General features: G+C 53.4%; 5 protein-coding genes across 5 annotated transcripts; 4 read left to right on the plus strand and 1 right to left on the minus strand.

The window, feature by feature from the left end:
- Positions 1-5,069: 5,069 nt before the first annotated feature.
- Positions 5,070-6,638, minus strand: N0V96_001576 (uncharacterized protein; the record flags this gene model as incomplete). Its single annotated transcript, XM_053194161.1, has 2 exons — positions 5,070-6,267; positions 6,328-6,638. 2 exons carry the CDS (start codon positions 6,636-6,638, stop codon positions 5,070-5,072), a joined length of 1,509 nt encoding a protein of 502 aa, XP_053048358.1.
- Positions 6,639-9,430: 2,792 nt separating this feature from the next.
- On the plus strand, positions 9,431-12,236 carry N0V96_001577 (uncharacterized protein; the record flags this gene model as incomplete). The annotated part of the gene is made up of 3 exons (XM_065756268.1): positions 9,431-9,573; positions 9,630-10,042; positions 10,096-12,236. 3 exons carry the CDS (start codon positions 9,431-9,433, stop codon positions 12,234-12,236), a joined length of 2,697 nt encoding a protein of 898 aa, XP_065615508.1.
- A 395-nt stretch (positions 12,237-12,631) lies between these two features.
- Positions 12,632-14,686, plus strand: N0V96_001578 (uncharacterized protein; the record flags this gene model as incomplete). The annotated part of the gene is made up of 1 exon (XM_053194163.2): positions 12,632-14,686. The coding sequence occupies one exon, from the start codon at positions 12,632-12,634 to the stop codon at positions 14,684-14,686; it is 2,055 nt and encodes a 684-aa protein (XP_053048360.1).
- A 1,578-nt stretch (positions 14,687-16,264) lies between these two features.
- THR4 (threonine synthase) lies at positions 16,265-18,207 on the plus strand (the record flags this gene model as incomplete). Its single annotated transcript, XM_053194164.2, has 4 exons — positions 16,265-16,357; positions 16,474-16,846; positions 16,953-17,158; positions 17,230-18,207. The coding sequence occupies 4 exons, from the start codon at positions 16,265-16,267 to the stop codon at positions 18,205-18,207; spliced, it is 1,650 nt and encodes a 549-aa protein (XP_053048361.1).
- A 1,334-nt stretch (positions 18,208-19,541) lies between these two features.
- N0V96_001580 (uncharacterized protein) lies at positions 19,542-19,884 on the plus strand (the record flags this gene model as incomplete). Its single annotated transcript, XM_053194165.1, has 2 exons — positions 19,542-19,592; positions 19,729-19,884. The coding sequence occupies 2 exons, from the start codon at positions 19,542-19,544 to the stop codon at positions 19,882-19,884; spliced, it is 207 nt and encodes a 68-aa protein (XP_053048362.1).
- Positions 19,885-24,675: the final 4,791 nt, after the last annotated feature.

The raw sequence follows: 24,675 nt of genomic DNA on the forward strand, positions 1-24,675 counted from the left end.
GGTGAGACCGATTGAAACTCCTACTAACGGTCAGGAGCAGCAGGCCAGCAGCTCGCCACGCTGTGGCAACGACCAGGAAAGGGCATGCGTGCAGGTACTAGGGGTGTGGCCTTGCATGGGCAACGATCGTGATCGTGATCCTGGCCCTACGATTGTGGAGTGAGTAGGTCTTGATTGGACAGACAAGAACTACTCCAATACCGCAAAGACAGCCAATGCCATGGGCCCAGGTTCGCGGGTAAGCGGGGTTCTGAAATCGGATGTCGTCTACCAAGTCGGAAATAGGCGGCGTCATTGTCAGCAGGGCCGGGGTCAGCGCATCCCGTTGCGACTCGAGCGCAAAACGGACATCAGCGGTCAACGGGCGCCTGCATTGGTCCGACTCGAGCCTTGCGAATGGGTAACCAAATCGCCAGTGAAACCACAACCAACATTCGCGTGCGGGCACTAACCAAGACGAGTTGGTGGTAATAGTAGGTAGCAGGCGAAGGATCCCAAGTCATGCCGGCAGGCTGGCAGAGCCAGGGTATTTGCATGGGAACCATGAATTGCACGGCCAGTTGTCGTTGTCGTCTACCAATGCGGGCTGAGGCTGGTACCGGATTCGACAAGTCTGTACGACTCGAGCTTAGTTGGGCTGGTCCGGCTGGATGATCTCATCAGGACACCTGCAGTAGAAGCTCCGGGGGGGCGTGTACCTCGCGGCATAGGGTTGAACGGTGAAGCAAGTCATTCGATGGCATGACTATGATGTTGGACGTCGGCCTGCCGATGGGATATGCTTCTATCGCCAAGACGTGATTGGAGATGGCCGACCAGTAAACGAGTCTGCTCATGAGAAAAACTAACTTTGCCTTCGAGGCTACGGCTTTGCTTTTCTCTCTTGGATGTCGTGGACAAGGTCAAGGTCTTGATGATGCTCGTTAGCTTGCTGACTTCTCACGCAACTGTAGTGTATGCGAGAGATGATCCGAGGTTGCTGGTGTGGCTAACAAGTCATGTATTGTGACAGGTCGCCTGCCTGATGCTGTGGCTAGAGAAGAAAGATGGCAAGGCGGGGAGGGCATGGAAAACGATTCGGAGCTACTACGGGTTTCCGTGGATCGTTTTGATGTCAGGCGTTGATGTTGGTGTTGGATTGGAGTTGGAGTTGGGCAGCGGACAAGAAAGAACTGCACTGCATCCATGGATGTCAGAAATGCAATAAGACGACAAGGATATGTTGGCACGGAAGGTGCCAAGCTCATTCCTCAGGATGCTTGCCATGCGCGGCCTCAGGTACTATGGTCTTAAACCCGAATTCCTTTTGGGAAACTAGCAGTAAGCCTTGCTGCTGCTCTCCAATGCTATGCTTACGTCTCCGTCTCCGTCTTGCTTGCCCTTTGAAAATTGGAGAATGGAGATATCAAGGGGCAAGAGTACCCAGGTATTCATGAACCAGAGACAGGCAAAGCACTATGTATTGTGAGTGAGACCTGCCTACCTATCACCTGCCTTCTGAATCAGGAAGGCTAACTTGAGATCTGAGGAGGCATTCGCAGGCTTTTGACAACGCATATCATGAAACAAATGAATCGTCTTTAGCAAGGTAAGTAGAGCGACTCATGATAATAGGGAGGCCATCTAGTCATGCCAAGACATGATGTTCATGAACAGCACAGACTAGAATAAGCCGATCGCGAGCGACTTAGGTAAGGCGACTAGCGATATGTCACTGGATGCGCCGGGTGGCCACATACTGTGCAGTAGGTTTCTGGACTCTGGAGAAGGAGGGGGGGCTAAGGGGCATTGAGGGTCTTGGGGGCTGTTTTTTTCACTCAAGGCGGTAACACAGTCATGGTAACACAAACAGGGATACGGGAACATGGACGGGTTCTAATGCAGTGAGGGAAGAAGGCGCTGGCCAACAACAGTGCCTACTAGGTAGATAGGTAATGCGCCCATTCCGATGGCTCTGTCAAGAAAAGTCAGTCTGTATCAATGGTGGTATCCGTACTAGCCTCTGGTATCAGTGACGCTGTAACGGCATCGCCTTGAGCGCCACAGCCAAGCGCCAGTCCGCTTTCAAGCTGGTTCATGTCTCAACTGACATCGTTAACAGCGAGGGAGCAAGGGACGCTAGAAATGACCCCAAGTGCGGCTTGGATAGCTCCGCAAGATACGCTGTAAATCGACTCGCGCAAGTTGGTAACTACCCACCATCAGCCGGCAGGCAGAATCCGAACAGGGAAGGGGCCTTGCAAGGGCAGGCAGGCAAAGCCGCAAAAGAACGCAACGGGTGGCCCATTCGAGGAGCAGGAGGAGGAGGGGGTCAGGAGCCTGGTCCGGTGGAGGGTGGTTGACGAGGTGGACTGGACAGTCTGAACTGCAGGACTGAACTATCTGGACGTGAGTAGAATCGGTGTCATTTGGTGGCTTGTTTCAACGTTTTGGCCTACATACATGGACGGCACCACCCAAGAAACGACGAGACGGAACGGTGGAACTGTGAAGTTGAGGTGACACAGACCACATGCGGCCGGGCGGGGTCGGCAACCCGGATCCGCAATGTCACCGGAGCTCTCGATTGGACCGAGATTCTTGGACCTCCCCCCCTTCCAAGTACACTGTCACTACTATGGAAGTATCCCATTTTCCCACACACACACACACAACTTTTCTACTAATTACCCATCTAATTATACCTCGACCGTACACGGCAAACGCAACCATCGCAAGGCCCCCGGGACCCGCCCTTTCGGTTGCGACCTGATATCCCTTTTCCGTCCAATACGTACTCCCTCCCGTACCTTAGGTCACCCCCTGCGCGCATCCCGCCGGGTTTGATCTGAGCGTGACCGTTAGGAAATGGTCCCACACCCGGTACCCGCCTTTCCGTAAGTACCTTCACATCAAAGGTACCGTACCCAGACATCATGAAATATAAGTTCAGTACCATATCTGTTAGTGTACACAGCAAAACCAGGACCCCGGGTGGCGGCCAAGCATTCAACCACGTACCTACTTGAATCGCGATAAGGTCAGGTGGAACGCCAAGATGCGGTGAACTTTTCAAGCACATACAGACAGCCGTGTCAGCGCGCATCGTGGCTGTGATAGATCATAAGGGGAATAAAAAAAAAGAGGGGGACGGGCGCGCGCGCGACAACCTCGATGGGTGTTATGCGGCACGAGGCGAGGCGAGGTGAGGTGAGATGCGACGACCAGCAGCCACTTGACGCTATCGATGACGGCAACGTCGTTTTCGGCTCTATACGAAGCGAGCTTCGCAATGCTGTCACTACCTAGCTAGCTGTCTACGTGTACCTTGCGCGATGGATGGAATACGCCATACATCTACATAAGCCCACAGGGCTACAGTCTCTGAAGATGACTAACATGACTCTTTCTCCATGGACGAGCGTACCTATCCGAACTCCGCCTCATTCATCGTCTTTGACAATCTCATCTGATGTCAAACCCTACGCACATCTATAGACTATCCCCTCCTTCACACCAGCCTATGATATCCTATCCCGCCCCAACCTTTGAACAAGGGGAAAAAAAAAAAAAAGGGCTCTCCGTCCTTTTTCTTCTTCGTCTACAGTTACCTTTAATTGCCCAGCTGATGCCTGCCAGCCTCCTCTTCGACCGCTTCTCCTCCTCCTCCTCCTCCTCCTCCCCCGCCTGACTAATCTAATCCCCCACTGACATTCAAGATTGGCGCGCACCTCTTCACATTGCATCTATAACGTCGCGTCGGTGGTGGCGAAGGCGACAGGGCGGGCGATATGCGAGACCGTTTATCTTGCGTCCACATTGGTCTTTTCCCCCTCCCCAACCCGAATCTCGCCCCCCGAAAGTACAGGTGGATTTCGTCGGGCCGGAGCATATGGCCCGAGGCACCTTGCTCGGAAAGGAAGAAGCTATTCTCGGTTTCCGACGGTTATGGGTTCCTCATTCTGTCCGTTCTTGCTGGTTACTGTGTACCGAGGACCTTGCTGACGCGCCTCGTATCATGTCATAATCCATTTCCGGTCGATTTCCCCTCTTTCACATGGGGCCCGCCTAGAGAAAATGACATCGGTTAAACTGACCTGGTCACCATTCGTAGTACACATAGCCTCGTCAATGTTCAGTAAACAAACCTGAGTTCGTTGGCACGTAGGTCTGCAGTAGTAGTGAGGTTTCCATGGGTTGAAAGAGCTGCGTATGCAACTTCTTGGTTCTGTTAATGAGGGTGGGGGCAACCACGTATAGGTAAGGGAGGGAGTAAGGGGGTAAGCACCAGCTTCCAATGTACAAGTGTATAGGTAGGGAGGCAACTTGTTCCATGACCCCGAGATCTCGGCATTTCCCTCAAAACCATATTTAGTGTTCAATAGCGATTGGTAGATGCCGCAATGGTCTGATTATTTGATACACAATACTGTGGAATCTTTTCTTACCCGTATAATTGAGGAACGGAGGCGCAGACGTACAGGTAGAGAGGCAAAAAGGTGACGGCATGCCAGAGGTGGCTTCTCATGTATGATTATGGAGTTTTTATGCATGTATGTACTGCCAGGGTATGTATGTGCGTTGGTTTGACCTGCAGAGCTCTTTCCATGGAGAAATGGGAATCACACGACGGCGCAAGGTTGCAACCTGGAGGGTCCTCTCCGGCAGTGACATACAGCCTGATGCTCAGTCGTCGGACTCTTTTCGCCAAAAAAAAAAAGCACGCCGGACTGCGGTCCGTTCACTCAAGTGCCACCATCTCCCTTTCCTAACAGGAAGTCAAAATCTGCAGCAGCCTCGGCCGGGTCGCTGGGCGTATCACCATGCGGCTGGGGAATAACTTTCCAGTCACATCACCCTGACTGCAGTCCGCCGAGTGTCATTGGCGGCGGGCTGACGTTTTATGGTCACTCCTTTGGCTCGAACTTGGTGGTGGGAAGAAAAAAACGCAGCGCTCGTGTCATGATGGTGCATATCACAAAGTTATATTACAAGACACAGGCGGTGAAAGGCCTAGACCGCAACATGATGAAATCAGAAATCATTTTCTTCTTGAAACATTACTCGTGTGTTCGTTTTTTCTCTGACCGCTACAACAAGGCAGCCAAACTCATACCAAACATGACAACGGCCACCGCCCAAGTGCTCGGTGGCGCCAGAGATCCAGCTGCGTTGCCCAGCCCAAACGGCAAGCCCTGTGTCTTGAAGGTGACGTTCTGCGGGATGGTGGCATTATAACACTGCCCATTAACAATATCCAAATTTGTCAAGTCATCCGGTACTCTGAAGAACATGTAGTTGTTCTGAGGGATATCTTTGAAGCCCTCGGTGTTGTACGGAAACTTGTTGCCAGAGTCGGTGGCACTGGTGTTTCGCAAGAAGATGCACTGGACTTGGCCCGGGTAGTCCTTGTACAACGCGGGATACGCCTTCATGACATCGGAATTGGTGGTGTCGGCTACCAGCACGAACTTTCGCTGCGGGAAAGTCTGGAAGATCTTGTCGAGCAGGAATCTTCGGATGGACAGCGTCGCTGAGATGTCAGAGAAGTTGAGGGGACGAGTGTCGAAGCTGCCCAGGGGATACGTCTTGTAGATGAACTCCATGTAGTTGCGGGTGACCTGCTCAGGGGTCGTGGTCAAGTAGTGGAAGTGGAAGTCGGGGATGGACGCCGACCAGTTGGCGTAAATCTGGGGCATATTCTCCCACTGCGTAAAGGGGCGCGCAAAGGAGTTGAGCAGGCCCTCTTTGGGCTCGTAGATCTTTGTGACGCGGAGAATGTCGTCAATGTCGGAGATGATGGTGAAACCCGTAGGAGGAACGAGATACGCTGTCGCGTTGCCCGTCAACGTGCCGTTAGCGTACATGTTGAGAGTCTGGATCGATGCCGTCTCATTGCCTGGCAGCATATGGCCCCCAGTCGAGCCTGTGGTGTTGCGCAACTTGACAAACGCGTCAAAGTCACCTTCGGCCGTTGTCAGGTAGGGCAAGTTGATCGATTGTGCCCCGCCCCGAGCATTGATGGCGCCTCCGCTGGCACCAGGTCTCACGGAGACGTCGTTGACGAAGTTCATCGTCACGTTTTGGTCATCTTGTTGGACGACGAAAATGGACTCGGTGACATTGCGTGCCTGGGCTTGTTGGTCGGCAGGCAGATCTTTGATGTCGACATCGATGAGGAAAACGTTGGCCAAGTCATCGACCTTGGACTGGCTAATATTGGGCTGTTTGAAGACGTTGCCGTGAATGCGGACATTCCATCCTTCGTCGGTCCAGTTTCCGTAGGCCCTGCAAACGCAGAATTAGCTTGTAAACACACAAACACGGCGACATGTTACTGATACTCACGGCAAATTCAAGATCTGGGTAGGCTTTGCATCCAGGTCACCATCGCTGATACCAAGAGTACTGAGGACCGCGGTGCCAGTTGGGAAGCCCTGGAAGAATGCAGGAATGCCAGAAGCAACCCAGGAGGAAGCATCGCCGAGAATACTGTGGACGTAGCTGTCGATATCGTCCGTCAAGCTAGGCTCTCTTTTCACACGCGTCGGCGGGGGTGTGATCATGGGATGGGCGGGATCGACCGGTGCAGGTGCAGGTGCAGCCAGAACGGCTGGGAGGAGTGCCAGAGGCAGCAGAGCTGTACGTAACAGGGCCATGGCGAAAGGAGATTGTGGTTTGCGATGTTGTGGTAGGAGAACCGCGTTTGGCAAGGTAGCGACGATGATGTCAGCCCCGAGCGGTGACAGCAGCTAGAATTGTAACAATGGCAACGATAATCACAGAAGAATAAGAATAACTCGAAGCACCAGCCCAGAACCAACACAATCGACTACTCCGTACTGAGGTTGTCCGGAAGAAACGGCTGTGGCGCGGAGAAGAGAAAGAAGAATGGGTAAGAGAATGTTGCGATCGGCGGTCGTTGTCTCCCACCTAGGTAGTCTCTTTTGGGCGTGATGACCGTGCTTACCTCTACTTACCTTAATTAAGGTAGACCGTACACTACGGATTAGTTAGCGGGTGGCAGCCCATTGTTTCTCCTATCCCAGATTCCCAGTTGCCCTGAGTTGGCCGTGAGATGAAGCCTGTTCTGGGTTAGCTTGCAGATTTGTGACGTCAAGTGGCTGGGAAGAGCATAGTCCGGGATTGACACATTGGTGGGTTTCAGATCTACAATGGGGCAGCGAATCAAGCTTCTTAGGTGGGGCGGTAAGCACATGCTCTAGCGAATGGCTTCGCGTAACCACCATCGAAATGGCACTGAACAATTGGGATGCCCCTTGGCCTGAGGTCAGATAAAATGCTTCTCTTTGGGGGCACTGCGTCTGTTTCAAGGATTGTCCGTGAAGCTTCTGCTGTGGTATTTCAATTTTTCTTTCTCTCTCAAATCAGGCTTGGGCGCCGTGTTCTAGACCAATCTCCTGTTTCCTTTGCGCAGTCAACAACCCCCGGAGCGCATAGCACCAATCCATGGTTTACCCAGCTGCTTTCCCCTCCACTCATTTCCCATCACCAGTCCTGAGCCATGTTAGCACCCGAATCAATTGTCTTTTGGGGGATCTTGGTTAGACTTATCCCCAGTCGTAAGGGGGTTGCCAGTCTCGCCATTTCTGGAGAGATGGCAACCAGGACTGCCCTCCATAGGCCTGCCCTTTTTCATCCAACGAGTGCCGAGGCTCATGGGGGTAGGAAACAAGCCAACAGTGCAAGTCTTCCACGATCCCGGACAAGCACAAAACTTTGACTCCAACACGAGATGGGTCCCGGCATCGCTTCAGACCTGTTCAGCCAGGCTAGCCCACCCACCCAGAGCCTCTGCGTATGTTACCCGAGTTGTCTCCCGCTCACGAGCCACAACCTTCACTTACACAGCCACCCGGAGCTCGGCGAATTGGATCCCAGTCTGCGTACTCTCAAGCACTCGGGGCAAGTTCTCTCTGTTTGAATCGCACGACCTCCTTGGACTAGTTTTTGTTTCCTCTCCGTGCTCGAAACGCAATGGAGGGCATTCCGCGCGGACAAAATACATCCATGAAAAATCGCGCTCTCATCCGGTGCTTCTCGCTAGAGCAACATCGGGCAAGTGTTGGTTCCCAGCAGGATCAACGTGGACTTGGCGTCCTCCGGTGCCGTGGGACAGAACCCACGACTGGAGGTTGATGCGCCTGGCCAGATCACATGCGGACATGTCACATCCGTGGCAATTGCCGTGGGTGTGGCTCGGAGAGAAGCCGACTGGCTGCTGAGTCCGATACTGGCAACTTCTTGGCTGCTGAGTGAGTCCCGGGGTGGTGTACTAAACAAGTGGGTGCCGAGAGCTGAGCGTGGCGATGAGATTCGTCAGATCGAAAAGTTTCTGTTTGTAGGCCTGGAAACATCGCAGTACTGTTGTACGACCGGCGAGTCGATCCCAAGGCAGGTTGTGGGTGGATTGAAACTTCGATGTTGACCGTTCGTGGCAAACGCAATGCTCTTTCCACTTGTCCGTAGAAACACCTCGAGACAGCAGCTTGTTGCCAACTCGACCCTGCAAACCATGTCTGCCATCTTCTCCGGGCGACCTATTCTTGGCCAGAGTTCTGGTTCCAGCGGAAAGGTCCTGACGAGTGGCCTCGGACCAGAGGCTCTTACCCATACGACTCATAGTAACCCCCTTTCGCGCACCAAATGGTGACTGGAATGTGTTCCCTGCCAGTCCATCCACCGCGACCCTCGAGTGCGATACCGCTTTTCAGCGGCGTACCATCATCGAGGAGCCGGGCGGATTTAAAAGACAGATTCGACGACTGCGGGCGCAAGACTTGAACCAAAAGAATACTTAGGGTTAAGTTCCGAAGCTCGTTCTCTTAGCTGGACTGAATTGTCTGTTATAGACAACCATAGGCCGTGATGATTCCATCCGCGGCAAGCTCAAAGTCCTGATTCAGGTTGAGGTGCGACGCATCACGGGGTGTCAGCCGTGACTGAGAGGTCTACGATAGACATTCCGAGGAAAACGAGAGTCGGAGAACTGAGGGAGAGGTGTCGTGCGAAGGCGAGCCCTTGTCCAGGGACAGTGGATGTCGGGCGAGAGAACTTCCCTTTCTCGACTGCAAGGAGGCGCACGCAGCTGGTTTCCAATGTCGTATCTCGAATTGTTCTCCGGTGGGAGCTGCGTATCCGGTGGTGATTCTTGCTGTTGAAGACGCGTCAAATTGGCTTTTCAGCAGGTGTTGAGGAGCAACCAAACTGTAAAGGTGAGGTGGAAATCCAAGGTCACGCTGGATGCCAGACGAAGGGGAAGGAGCACTGACACGACGCGTTAGGCGCAGTCGCGCACGCGGAGACACGTGACACTGGGAAACGACATACAGTGCGATCTTTCACATACTGTATGCACTTTACTGGCTCCCCAAGCCAAATTACCAAAGCAAGTCTAAATTCACGATCGTCCTCTCTGCATCTGACAAAGATGGAACCAAACACACCTGAAAAGGACCCTCGCTCCAAATTAGCTGACGAAATTCTCAGCGCCGGTAAGCGGGCATTTGATCCATCATCGGACGATGCTTCTCGAACAGCTGCCCAAGAAGACTTTCAGAAGCTCATTGACGGGTACGTGGACGCAGTGAGGCCCCATGTCAGGCGAAACCTTCTGACAGAGGGACTAGGAATGGCTCTTGGAACTTGTTACCTGTCTTGAACGCCTTGATCAAGCCGAAAATTGCTCCAGCATGGCTACGGCCAGAGCTGATGAAAATACTGACCCTGGTTCCTCTTCGGCCTGATGGCGTGAGAGGAACCATGGAGTTTATCTTCTCGGTGCACCCAAGTAGTACTCTCAAAGCATCCGAGGCAGCCATTCCCCAGAAAAGAGGCGCCAACATCACCCAGGAAGCCATGGCCGTTGTCACTCGCATTCTTACCTCCCCACCAGCAATGGTATCGCCTGAAGATTGGTTCTCAAAGGTTGCGCCCCAGTTGATCGTGCTGCTGGATGGAAACGAAGGCGCAGAGCTTAGTGTGGCAGCGGCACAGATCATCATGTTTGGGGTATTGGGCAGGAAACAATTTGGCGCACCTGGTAACAATCTTGCTTTCACCCAGAGGCCAGAAGCCATGCTGACGCTGCGTCAGGAACACCTGGTTGGAATGTCTTTGTTGAGCCTCTGTTGCACAACTTGGATCCATCTCGCGAGTGCAACAGTCCTGCGCCGCACATCAAACTTGAAGAACCCGATATTGTTGATTTGAGTGAAAAGGCCGTCCTGGTCACTGCCGACGACCTCTTCGTCACATTGCGCCGCATGTCGTCGATGATAAACTTCACACCGTACCCAGCACAGACCAAAAGAATCCTGGACCCAGTTCTCGCACATTTATGGGCTATATCGTGCCAGAGCAAAGGCAACAAAAGGACCGAGGACCGATACTCGAAGCCATCGAGATCATTGCTCCATACGTTTCTGAAACTGAGTGTTTCTGTGTCAAAATTACACGAGGTCGTCGAAAACCTACTATATCAAGGAGAGTATGCGAAAATGCCACAGTGGCGATATCAGTCGACTTCTGACGGCGACCTTCAAATATGTGCCATTCCGCTGGGCCATGGATCACAGGTCCCAGAACTAGACTGGAATGAGATTCAGACCCGTTCCGAAGCCCTTATACGTCTGTTGACGGCGAGTTGCACACCCGAAGAAACATCGACCTTCTTCTTGGAACTTCTTGGCCGATGGTTCCAATCAACAGTCACAACCCAAAAGCCTGAAGTTCTCACCAAAATGGAAGACAGCCAGGCTCAGGATGATATCAAGCAACTCTTCGAAATAACAATCTTGCAGAAGATGCTAGAACAAATCCCAGACAAGCTGATTAGCCGCGTAACGCAAGTTACTGAGCTTGTAGCTCAGATCCTGGATCCCAGCGGCCTCCAGGACCAGTCTGACGACATCATCGCGGTTGCTTTAAGCTTGTTCAACTTAGTCATCACAGCCCCAAGCTTCAAAAAGTCGAGCCTGAAGACTGAAGTTCTACAAGCTCTTGAAGCATCTCTTGCTAAACTTGGCGCAGCGGGACGCCCTGAGGTTTCTCCTACGGCGAAGAACCTGACGCTTTTGCTGAGATACCGTGAGGCTATCGATCCCACAGAAGAGGGTGCATTTGTGCCCACCGATAAGCAGGTGGAGGACAGGCGAACGTACAAGCTTGCGCTGGAGTACATTACTCAAGCAGATAATCCTCCGCCAATCCGCTCCGAGGGAATCAACCTTATATCGGGCCTAGTGGCATCTGATAGTTCTGTTCTGGATGTGCAAGCCACCCTCGTTCTCCTTTCGTCTCTACTTCAAGACAGCGAAGACTTTATCAATCTCCGGGTTGTGAAGCTTCTGACCCAATTGGCGAATAAACACCCTAAAGCAACCACGCAGGAGATCCTTGAACATTACCTGGACTCAAAGGAAACCTCGTCAACGGATGTCCGCTTACGCTTCGGCGAGGCCTTGGTTCAAGTGATTGAGCGCCTCGGCGAGACTTTTGCCGGTGACGTGGCAAGGCGCGTGTCTGAAACATTGCTGTCGATTGCCGGAAGGCGAGGCCATCGACCAAAGACGGAGGCCAAGCAGTCCCGAGAGAAACGTCTGCAGGACATGAAGAAAAAGCAGGCGGAGAATGCGTGGGGAGGAGATGTCCCAGATCTCAGTGATGATCTTACGGGAGAAGAGTTGGCCAAGAACGAGATCCTGACTCAGATTGTTGAGGGATGGGAGAGCAAGAGAGGTAGCGAAGACGCCCGCATGCGAGCATCTGCCCTTTCGATCTTCTCAGTCGGTCTCGAGACCAATATTGCGGGCATTGGGCCTGACCTCATTTCCATCGCAGTGGACCTCTGCATCAACGTGCTGGCGCTTGAGCGAGAAATTGAAAAGGGCATCATCCGGCGTGCAGCCATCTTGGTTGTTCTGGGCTTCGTCAAGGCTCTTGATACTGCCAAGCAATCTGGTCGGAGACTCGGTTTCGGATTGACTGACCAGAGCCGGGAGGATATTACGAGGACTCTGAAATACGTTGCAGTCACGGACAACGATGGCCTAGTCCAGCAGCACGCTCGGGACGTGATTGAGAGTTTGGAGAATTGGCAACTGTCTTCGATGGTTGCTTCGGGATACAATATCGGAGAACCAAGTATTGGGCGACTGGCAGGCTTGACCATCGACCAAGACCGATCACTCCCCTCTGTCAATACGAAACGTCCTAGGATAGAAGAGATTGAGTAAGCTAGTCATGGAATCCATCTCCTTCTTGGGCACGCAAGAAACAATCAAATATTGGAAAACCTCCTGGTCGGGTTGGTCTTCATCTAGCTCAGGACCCCTGCGAAGGTTTCGACAAAGTGTTATAGCGATCCGGGCCAGACCGGCCAAAAGGAGTGGGGCCGGACACCCGACTTACGGAGCTCACATAAGAGCATAACGCAGGTACTAAGGTATGCATGTAGAGAACATCACGTGATAACGCGTTTTCCGATCGTCGCATCGCGCCACAACGATAGCACTTTAACATATTGGGGGACTTTGTTCATGTACACAACAGTACCTTTCGTAATTCGCCCCCGAGCTAGGCGCGTGCCTTGACCCTCCCCACGTCGCGATCTTCTCGCCACACCGCGACAATGGCTCCGGCCCGAATCATCGCGGACTCGGATGATTCCGACGACGATTTCGAATCACCAAACAGTCCCTCGAAACCTACTACCACTTCCGCGATACCGAGCCAAGGCCGCTCCTCCGACCCCGCGAGTGTCGCGACCAACTCTACCGACCCCAAGTTCTTCCAGGCGATCTACACCGAGCAACAACGTGCGTCAGCAGCCAGCGACACATTGCGAAAGCCAGACGAATCTTCCTTATCCAACGGTGCAGCGCCCAGCTCTATACCAACTATGGCAGCACAAGACAGGCCGCAGCTGGAGAGGAACCACACCAGTACCTCCTCGCTCACCTCAGCCAGCGATCTCATTGCGGGGTTGGACAGCGCCGAGGAAAGGGAACCAGAGGTGGTGGACCTTACGGAAGTCACAACGCCGCCCAAAATGACCGTCGCACAAGCGACTCCCGACGATATGTGGGATGTTCCCAGCAGCCCCGTCAGCGGCGGTCGAGCGCCTCTTGCCAGCCTTGCAAAGAGCAGAACCTCAACCAGCGGGACGAAAAGAAAGCGAGCGAACAACGTGGAGTTTACGTCCCCTGTGGCCATTGAGATGCCTTCGCAGAGCTCCACGCAGCCGTTCGACACTACTCCGGCCGCCGCGAGGATGGAGAACGGGAAGAGGGCGAGACTCAGGAACCCGAACTGGTCTCTACTGGCCGAGGAAGACGACGTCGACATGGTGGTGGTCCCACACGCAGCCGTGGTACCGTCATTTGGTGACCTGGTCTCTGGCCAAAAGCCTGTTTCAATGTACATCGAGTCCCAGACACTGAGTGCAAGTCAAAAGCTGGAATACGAATATCACTCCGTTGGCCCGTCTCCAGAGGATCCAGCACCTACACCTACGCAGCCGTTTTCGACCCTGCAAGCTGCGGCTAGGTCAAGCGGGGCTACGACCATCGCATACTCTACGCCGAGCCAGACAAGAGTAATTGGCTTGCCTCCAGCCCCTACCGAAGGCCATGTTACACTAGACACGGTTCACGAGCAGACTCAGGAAGGTTTCGGGAGGTCAGCCGATCCAGAGGCAACTATAGAGATACAATCATCCCCGGATATCATATCTGCAGCATCGGTTCGTCGGAAGAGAAGGAGCTTGAGGGACGAACCGCCACAGGCGACGGAGTCTCACCGGGAAGACGAAGGTTGGGACTCCGACGACATTGGTTTCCATCGAGAATCGTACAAGCCTCGTCTCAGTCGACGCAGAGGTAGTGATGCTAGTCGACAGGACGAGGCTGAGATACAAGGGAACGCTGGGATTCCAGTGGCCGATATGGGCCCAGCCGCGCAACTACTAGTCGAGGACCCCATTCCCCTAGAAGAGCCCGTTCCAACGAGCACAGCAAAACCAAAAAAGAGAGGACGGCCGAGAAAGTCAGATTTCGCTGTAGCGGAGAGCCCAGCTCCCGCCGAAACCTCGACTACGCCACGGACCACCGACGCAAGCGAGACCGTGAAGAATGCTGCCGCAGAAACAGAGGCTGCAACGGCAGCCACACCGACGACCACCAAGAAAAAGCGCGGGCGGCCAAAGAAGGCAGACAAGAACGCACCAGAAAGCATGCAGCAAGCGATTGAGAAGCCACATGCACCTGAAGTGGAGTATGCGGGTGACGCCCCATCGGGCAAAGCGGCAAAGCACACCAAGGGCCGCGGGGAGCACGTCGATACGCAGCAGCGGGAAGGTTGCACAGCAGATGCGGGCAGCGACCCCCGAGAAAAGGGCGGCAGCGATCGGGTGCTGCAGCCAGTGACGCCTAATGCGGCGCTCAGCAAGTACGGTTCCGACGGACTGGGACCGCAAAAGAGCGTGGCAGCAGAGGAGAAAGTAGTGGCGACGAAAGAAACACCTGCGCAGGCAGATGGCGGCAAGTCTAGAACCGCGGATAGCAAAGCAGAGGGAAAGCAGAGGTTGTCGACGCCTGCGTCTTCCTCGGCGACGAAGCCCATCTATCGCGTGGGGCTGAGCAAGAGGTCGAGGATTGCGCCGTTGCTCAAGTCACTCAAAAAGTGACTTGACGGGGCATCGATCGAGCCTTACAGGGGCTTATAAGGGACTGGACGGCGCCATGGTCTGTGATATATTTACTCATTTTCTCACAAGATACCCAATGACATGGGCAACAGGCGTTCGAGGGCAGGCGGCATAAGGAATATTCGGGTGGTATCCGGATGACACGCAGCACCACTTATGCTTTATGGTTCGGGGGTATTCGTCTAGATCAATTAGGCCGATTGGCTATTTTATCGGGTGATGCGGCACGCGTCCATGAACCACCTTTGCAGTCGAGTACTCTATAGTGAGACACGATGTCTTGGGGTATCACATTACGAAACAAATGATTATGTTTTTGAGTGGTATGGTTCAAAGGCCTCAACAACGTTTTCCGAAGAAAACAAAATTCATGTTGGCAACACATGTGGCTGGGAATCCAGCTGAGTCATAGTGAAGGAATGGGATAGCAATGGCACCATCAGCCGCCGTGCAGCAGCGCGATGGCTCTATCGACTTTTGACATGCCATGAGCCCCATTGGGAAAGAGGGGTGATGGAGGGGTAGTCAGTCAGTCACTTGGGGATCTTAGTGGACCGTCCTTTGGCATACGCTATTGCATGTTGCGGTATAGTTGGATGGACTTTTAGAGCGCCGACATGCCACTTTCTAAAGGCGAATGCTATCATGCCTCCTCAAGGACGAGATGAGCTGAGATGAGAGAGAGCGGACGAAGGTGATGATGAGCAGGGTTGAAGTTGGATGTTGGATGTTGGATGTTCAGGAGCACGCACGGTCAGCGGTCGGTCCCCCCCCTGTCAATGGAAAGATGAAGACGCCATCTGGAAGGAAACGACAGGGCAGTCATTGACCAATGAGACTACGCGATTTGAGCATCGCACAACCCACCAATCCCAGCCCCTTGGCGTCCCGTCATCGTTGAATTATGTCAGTCGCTACCTTACGCAGTAGGTACTTCGTACACCACCAAGTGTGAGGTGAGGTGGGCATGGGTAACCCCGCGCCTAGGTATTTGGCTCTGTGACTGTGGCTCTTTTCACTTTTGGTGCGGGGCAAAATTTTACATTGGACTCAGTCACTAAGGTCAGAGGGGGAGGGGCAGGGGCGGACAGTCACAGCACTGTACTCCGTAAGGTACCTACTGTAAGGTTGAGGAACTCGGAGGAGGAGAACGGGACCGCCCACAACACCGGGCCACACTTTGAGGGGTGACCGACTCGTCGAGACCGACTTTCGGCCGCTTGTCGTCGTTGCTACCACAGTGCCGCTGGTGTGTGACTCGCCCTCTCTTTTTTTTTTTTTTTTTTCTTCTTGCCCTTTTCGTCCGAATGCTTCCAAGATCTCAACGCCATCCTCTTTTCTCTCTCTCTCCCTCTAAACTAAAGAGATCGTGCATCTTCGGCAGACAAGAGACGAGCTTCTCTTGCCGTCTTCTTCCCTCTCTTCCCCTCTTTTCTGTGCTGCCATTGGGCTTCTCCCCGCCCCCCATTTTTCATTCTGCCCATTCCACCTCAACTCCCCCTACTTCACCGCATACCGCACATCGCAGACGCAGACGCAGACGCAGCTATCATCACCATGGCCACCAACGGTACCAAAGGCGAGGCCGCTGCCAACACCACCCACACTACATCCCAGCGGTATCTCAGCACCCGCGGAGAGGATAGCGGTGTATGATATCCCCGTTTCTACTCTTCTCCCCAAAAGCCAGCTTAACCTCGGCGCGCGCGCGCACCATTAGACATCATGCTCTAGACCACGCAATGACTGACCGCATATAACTACAGTTCTCTTTCGAGGAGGTCGTCCTCAAAGGCCTCGCCAGCGACGGCGGCCTGTTCATTCCTGAGCACATCCCCCAGGTCGATGACTGGCAATCCTGGAAGGACCTGGCCTTCCCCGACCTCGCCCACAAGATCCTGTCTCTGTACATCTCTCCCTCCGAGATCCCTTCCGCCGACCTCAAGGGCATCATCGACCGGAGCTATTCCACCTTTAGAGCCCCCGAGACCACCCCCCTCCGCCACCTCAACGACAACCTCTACCTTCTCGAGCTGTTCCACGGCCCCACCTTTGCCTTCAAGGACGTTGCACTGCAATTCCTCGGCAACCTGTTCGAGTACTTCTTGGTGCGCAAGAACGAGGGCAAGACAGGAAAGGGTATGCTATGCACCTCTCGTCTCCGGTACCTTGCGGGCTGCCACGACCTCAACAGATACTGTGCTGTGCCAATGGTACTTGCGGGACTAGCTAACACGTTGCGCAGACAGACATCATCTGACTGTTGTCGGTGCCACGAGCGGTGACACCGGTTCTGCCGCCATCTACGGTCTGCGAGGCAAGAAGGATGTCTCCGTCTTCATCCTCCACCCCAAGGGTCGCGTGAGCCCCATCCAGGAGGCCCAGATGACCACCGTCTTGGACGAGAATGTCCACAACCTGGCTGTCACTGGCACATTTGACGACTGCCAAGTAAGTCTCTCTCGCGCGCCCCCCCATACATCCTCCTGCCGAACGACACTCTCTAACCCCGAGTTACCTAGGACATTGTCAAGGCTCTCTTCGCCGATCCCGACATCAACTCGACCCACAACCTCGGTGCCGTCAACTCCATCAACTGGGCGCGTATCTTGGCCCAGATCGTCTACTACTTCCACTCCTACTTCTCCCTCGTCAAGTCTTCCGAGACCTTCAAGCTCGGTGACAAGGTTCGCTTCGTCGTGCCCACGGGTAACTTTGGCGACATTCTCGCCGGCTACTTTGCCTACCGCATGGGTCTGCCCGTCGACAAGCTTGTCATCGCGACCAACGAGAACGACATCCTGCACAGATTCTGGACGACTGGCAAGTACGAGAAGCAGCCCGCTCCCCCCGCTGAAGCTGCCGGCGGCCTGGCCCAGGACGGCGTCAAGGCGCACGAGGACGGCGTCAAGGAGACTCTCAGCCCCGCCATGGACATTCTCGTCTCAAGTAACTTTGAGCGCCTACTGTGGTTCCTGGCCTACGAGTTCGCCTCTAGCGCCGGCATGGACGACGAGTGGAACAAGAGGCAGGCCGGCCAGGAAGTGTCCTCGTGGCTAAAGGACCTCAAGACAAAGGGCGGCTTTGGCCCCGTCTACCAGGACGTGCTCAACTCGGCCCGCCGCGACTTTGAGAGCGAGCGCGTCAGCGACCCCCAGACCGTCGAGACCATCAAGAGCTACTACAACAAGATTGGCTACGTCCTGGACCCCCACTCCGCCATTGGCGTGTCCGCCTCGGAGCGGTCCGTCAGCCGCGCCGGCGCCGAGGTGCCGCACATTTCACTCTCCACGGCCCACCCGGCCAAATTCGCCGGCGCCGTCGACCTGGCTCTCAAGGACGAGGAGGGCTTCGACTTCAAGGCCAAGGTGCTGCCGTCAGAATTCGTCGGCTTGGAGGACAAGGAGAAGAGGGTGACGGAGATTGTCAACGATTGGCAAAAGGTGCGGGAGGTTGTCAGGGCGCAGGTCGACGAGGAGCTCAAGGCTGCCGAGAGCTGAATCTGAAGGGTCTGGAATACCATGACAGTGTGGGAGCATATAAACCAGCATTAGAAGCATGTGAGGTTGTTGGCCTGGCTTCCCTGTGGGACTTTTTCCTCATTCCACAAGAGAGAGATGAAAAAGTCTTGTTGAGAAGAAAGCCAGAGCACCAAACAAGAGAAGGCGCTTTTTTTTTCCTTTCCGGAATGGTTTACCTGTGGTTTGCGATTCGGGGCCATTTCGGTACGGCGTAGATGTCTTAGTTCCCTTCGTCCAAGCCCATAGAGGAAGAAGGTGTTAAGAGAGAGACTGGCATCCTTCCTCGAGAGAGGGGGGAAGAAGCGATGATGTTTGTCGGAGGATGGCAAAAGGCTTGAGAGTGAGAGAGAGAGAGAGGGGGGGCACTATTTGGCATTATATGGGCGTTTGTTTTGGCTTGAAAGCCATTGCCATCCCTACCCCTGAATGTCTTGAACAATACGACCAAAAGCAAACCAAACCGAAGTACGCTCGCATACACTCAGCTGAGTGTGTAGCAGATACATGCCCTGATACATACGTGATGGTTTGAAGATTTTGCTACGTGAGATGTTCTCATGAGAATACCAGGTAAGGGCGGTCAAATCGAACGGAGAAATTAGATTGGAGAGCAAAAGTAAGGTAAGATGAGGTAAGGGTAGAGCAGGTCTGGATAGCCATGATCCGAAGTACTTTTTGTCATCCAAACCGTAAAAGTAGCGGCACGTGTCAAACCATGTTTTTTTTCGTGAGGGCCACGCCGAACTGACTGACTGACTGAATACTAACCCTCCCCGCCTCCTCGTCTCACTTTAGCGTTAGTTTGTGTGATGTCAAATGCGCGTGGGGAGAGGCTTGAGTTTTAGCCAGTAGCCAAACGGATTCACGGAACGGGCGTGGCGTTTCGTTGAGGCGCCGGAGGCCGTCTAGCGATGTCTCGACGGAGGGGGGGAAGGTAGGGTCCCTGGAGTCAGTTGGTTGATTTTGAGAGCGTCACGCTCGGAGAGAGGAGTGGTGGACAACGTTTTGTTTCGTTTCTTTTTTTCGTTTGTATTTCTGAGTTTGAGATGAAGCGGTGAAAGAGATGGTGATGATGGGATGGAGACGGTGGGGATAGTGATGAGGTCTTATTATGTGTGCGTGAGATACATGTTTGATTCCTTGTGGTGAGAATGGGAGGACGGAAAAGTCTATAAGAAGCTGTGTCTGTCGTCTCGGTAGGTGGGTCTACGTTGATAGATCATCCAGACATTACACGCTTCGTCTTTACACTCTACTCAAACATTCCATCAGCCTTCCAGCCTTCCAACTTTGAAATCACGATATCCATCATCATGCCTAACCAAATGACCAAAGACGGTGCTTCTCGCATCCAGGCCAGCCAGGTATGTTACTGCCCCCTTCCTCCCGTGGTTCCCAACCCACGATTTGAAATAATCAGGGTGTCGAGGCGGCTGATTTTATCTCCGGGTAAGACATGTACATGACCAGATACTGACAAAAACAAAAATTGATTTCCAGGACAAGGGCGGAAGAGACATGTCCTCGGGCGGCTTCGCCGCCAGAGCCCAGGGCGCGGGCGACAGAAACGCCAATGCCGGAGTCGGTGGCCAGGGACAGGGCGGTGCTGGTGCTGGTGCTGGTCAGGGAGGGCAGCAGCAGACTGGGAAGAAGTAGGACGGCTTTTGTGGACGACCTCCAATAAGTTAGGGTACCTCGTGACGGGGGGTTTCTAAGGAGGGCCCATGGGGTTTCTGCGGATGAACCTGGTTTCTTTTCTTGACGCTCGTTTAAACAGTGTGGTTTACATGTATGGGATTATCTATCTACCTGGCTCTCGAACAAGATTGAGTTGGGGACTCTGGGGTCTGAGATGATGTGACATGGAACATTTTGAAGAGGTTGTCCTGTGTGTAGTAGGTAGGGTACCTATGCGGAGAAAGTGCTGCTCTTTTGAGTGAAGAAAATGTGTGCTAACTCCAGTTTCTCGTGTTCCCAAGATACATAATCCAAAGGATTTGGTGAAATGGGAGCTACTGCGGCGGATGTTGATAGCATATTTGGAGCCAGTGTCTGCGATGTGGACACATTGTATGCGAGTCTTTGGGTATTGCTCACAGACACCATTTTTCCCTTACCATTTCAGTGACGCAAAGAAGCAAACAATTGACAATGCTTGAGATGCGGATTTCCTTTACTTGAATAAGGTGAGGACAATCTCGACCTTTTGCTTCCTGCTTTACGAGAAAGGAAGAGGCCACCAATGAGCTGGCAAGACTAAATCATGCTTTTGCCCAAGAAGCGAGCAACGATTATATGTTCGCTCCATTCATGAAGCCAGTTTGGTGCCATCACGTCCGATATGCTAGCTTCAGCTGTTCATAACCCCCCCGATATCAGGACTTGTCATGGTGTATTTGCCACCGCTAACAAGGCTGCAGAATAGCGACTTCTCAGCACCAGGCAACAAGACGCAATGCAGAGTGGCGTTGGCGCGAAGAAGCAAAAGGAACGAAGAATGTAATGACAGAATAAAATGGTTTAAGCTGGCTGCCTCGCTCGATAAAACGAGAGCAGATGACCTAGCGACTTCATCCAAGGTTTACAGGAATAGCATCCTTCCCAGTCCTTTTGAGACATGGCATGACTGGAAAAAACGGCAAGTCAACCAAGCAGCCGGCCAACCAAAGATTCAAAGTGTACAATCCTAATCCGGAGGTGCCTGGCCAAACTTGGGGGTTTCAATATGGCAGCCTCATGGAGGCGGTGTACTCGGCCGTGTAAGACAAAAGGGCCGGCCGTTGTCAAAGAATATTGTTCGTGGTGGTGGTCATGAAGAATAGATACGTACCCCGCGGGATGTGGAGAGGCAGCCCAAGCGCAGCCGCGGTGACCAGCAAGGGTTGTACGGTGTGGTGACTGAAATTTACTGGGAGAAGAGGCGCCGTTAGGCACTGTATTCTCCGATGGCGGCGCTTGCTTACCGCAATGCGCCTGCTCCACGTGCTAAAAGGCCCAGTATCTACGCAGTACGTTCCTAAGGTAAGGTGCCTTTTGAGACCTCCAATTCCCACCCCAACTGTCGCACCTCCAACCCGACATTTTCAAGAACCGACATCCAGACCACAAAGAATCAGCCGCGCGGTCGTGCTCTCCTCTTGCTGTGCCATTTTTCCGTTTCATGCAACCTCCAAGCAGCTCAAACCAACTTAACCTCTGACTAAATACCTAAGGAAGGTAGGTATTCCGCGAGGCCCCGGGATGAACCGCCGCCAGGTCAAAGCTCAGCCCCCCTCCCCCGGAGCTGGCCCCGAATGACCCCTCCACCCCCTTCTGGCGCGTGAGACATGCCACTCATGCGCTCACCACAAACGACCACCCAAGTCTCACCGCGCACAACTTGTGAGGCTGTCTACATGACCTCGCCTTCGGACTCACACCTAGGTCAGCCAAACGGGCACCCGACAACCTAAATCCTCTTCAACTGTTGGGGAGGGGCGCCTCAACTTTGTACACACGCCCGCGGTCCCAGCCCACCATCTGCCTTGCAGGGTACCTTGCCTTAGTATGAACAACCAAGAGAAAGAAGGAAAGAAAAGTTGTCCTTCCAAATGTAGCCAAGACACAAACGTAGTCTATCTGTATTGTTTGCTACCCGTCAAAGGGTCCAGTTCGTACCAGTTCCTTCATCCGTCTGCAACCACCAACGGCAGCGCGTCAGCCACCGAGTCGGCGCCCATTCCTTCTCCCGCCCACGCGCTTGAATCTCGTGCCCTGTTGCCTCCTCCTCCGATGACTCGCAGCCGTTCCTGCGCCTACTTCTTTCTAGTAAATGTACGAAAGAGGGCGAGATTCTAGTCTAGTGACGAACGTACCCAAAGCCCTGGGATCCCAAATTCCTCCTTATGCCAGGGCACACCATACAGTAAACACCCTCTCAGGCAAGAGGAGGCGTCCTATCAAACAAGGTAGAATCAAGTAATGAACCTAGAGCAAAGTCGAGACGAAGCCCTACCCGCTCCCGCTCCGCCATGCAGCCCTCCGTCTTAGCGGTCCTCGTTGGTATTGCGAGACGGGGTAGTCTTCTGCGCTGATCACCTGCATATCACTCCGGGGCTCTCGTGGTCTGCTATCTTTATCCCACAGATCTCCATATCAAGGCCTCGATCTGCCCTTCTTGACCTTCTGTCTGTTTCTAGCCTTCTCTCGCCTTCATCCAATATCCTGAACCGAAACTCTGAATACTGTTCTTGCGAAACCTCTCAGTTCAACTTTAACTTAGACAGCCTCACAACAAACCTTTCGACTTATACGGACGACCACCACCACCTCCAGTCTCTCCCTCTCGCCAAACATCTCGAAAACACATCACAAACCACCTAGTCCACGAACAAAACCCCTTCAGACCGCATGGCCACCCGCCGGTGGTACCTCGAAACCTCCCCAGACGGCAAATACCAATTCGTCTCCCTCAAACGCTCCCGCTCCCACCACCACCACCATCACCGCCATCATCACCATGAAGAACCAGCTCCAGCTCCAGCTCCAGCTCCAGCTCCAGCTCCGTGTCCGGCACCAACACCAGCACCTCCGCCTCCACCTCCAGTCCACCACTGCTGCCGCGACGACTGCGCACACATCACCGCCCCGGAATACAACGACCTCCTAGACCGCGAACGCAAGCTCCGCGAAGCCAACGACGCCCTCGCCCGCGAAAACTACACCCTGAAATGCGACCTGCAAGCCTCGGACATTGAAGGCCGCCGCCTCTCGGCCCTTCTTATCTCGTCGCAGGCGGAGAACCAGCTCCTGCGCGAGGACAACGCCAGCTTGCGGCGGACGATTGAGAGTTCGGGCGGGAACGCGGGCAAGTATTTACGGGAGGTGGAGCGGTTGAAGCATAAGCTGCAAAAGGTAGAGCGGGAGCTGGCGGCGCGGTTGAGGCATGGTCCGCATCATCATCACCACTTCGGTCACGGGCTCGGGCACGGGGTGGCGGAGAGGATTGAGGAGTTGAGGAGGGTTGTGCGTGCGTGGGAGGGCAAGTATGATGGCGTGGAGGAGCAGAATCGGCGGTTGAGGCGGGAGTTGCATGAGCAGCGGTGTGTTATTGCGGGTCAGGACGAGAGAATCAGGGAGTATGAGAGGATTTTGAGGAGGCATGGGTTTATAAGGTATGAATGAGCGACGGGGGTTGTGGGATGTAGGGAGGGATATACGTTTTCCTTTCTGGTTGTTTCCTCTCTCTCTCCTTCTCTCCCGCGAGATGTGGAATTTGAGTACCTATGAGGATAAGTGTCTTCAGCGGCTTCTTGAAAGGAGAGTCTCTTTCTTTGGTAGGAAGGAACCCGTTTGGCTGGATGATATTTCATGAGGAAGCTTCGGTGTGAGTTTCTCCCTCTCTTCGAGATATCTTGCCTTGGATATGAGAGCTGACATTCGCATCGGCATGGGCTCTCATCAGAAATTGCAGGGCATCGATTTTATTGGCTTTGATTTTGAGATAGACTTTTTGCTGACGATGCTTCATTGGGTACTCCGTCATGCAAGGCACTGCGTGACGATCATTGGGTACGCTTTCCTGGAGCATCGCAGCCCCGACCTTCGCTCACGACACTTTTCATTTGTCACCAATGGACTTCTCTGGCATTCTTACATGACTTTTAGCTTTGGAACGTTTCATTGAGGGGTATTATTTGGGGCGGATGATGAACTGATGGAGAGGTGGATTGCCATCTCACACGTTTCATTTGATGTTGGTAGTTATTACTCGTGCTAGCTGTATCAATCAATCATGCCTCCCCAACGTCTTTTGTCGAGTTTCCAAGTCGAAAATGTTGATAACTTCCTTCAAAAGGTCCTCCTCATGCTCGCACTTGAAAGTATCAAATTCCTGAGCAGCGCGTAATATAGCATCCCGCCACGATGACATTGAAGTCATTCAACGTGAGCACGCATTTGACAAAAAACCATGCATGCATGCATAATTCTAATCTCACTTCTGCTTGATATGAAATGATCGAGGCTCTCATCAAATTTTCGCCTTATTGTGTGTATCGGCGCAAGGGACCAAAAGGTTCGCATCAATAGCTCGACAGGTTGATTGGCCAGAATTATCAAACCAGTACCATACTCAGTAATGCCTGGCATCCACGTTAAGCTTTCATGCAAGTTACCATACGCCAAAAGATTAAACAAAAAATCAAGCCCCCCTACAAACAATCTAATTGTGCGATGGTGGCTGTCAGCGGAAGGTAAGACGGAACGTCGGCACCGGGTCACCAAGTCAGCTGTCTCCGAACCGAGACATTGGTTGGGCCAGACCTCATGACGCCATCCCGTTCTTTCGTCCTTCTCCAACACTCTGTATCTCCAAATTTGGTACACGCACTGATCCACCACAGTTCGGGGCACCTAGCTAGCTAGGAACTCAGCTTAAGCCAACTGCTCGGGATACCATTCTGGGGG

This window comes from Colletotrichum fioriniae, assembly GCF_027942845.1.
Source record: "Colletotrichum fioriniae strain IMI 355084 chromosome Unknown scaffold_1, whole genome shotgun sequence".
Lineage (NCBI taxonomy): Eukaryota > Fungi > Ascomycota > Sordariomycetes > Glomerellales > Glomerellaceae > Colletotrichum > Colletotrichum fioriniae.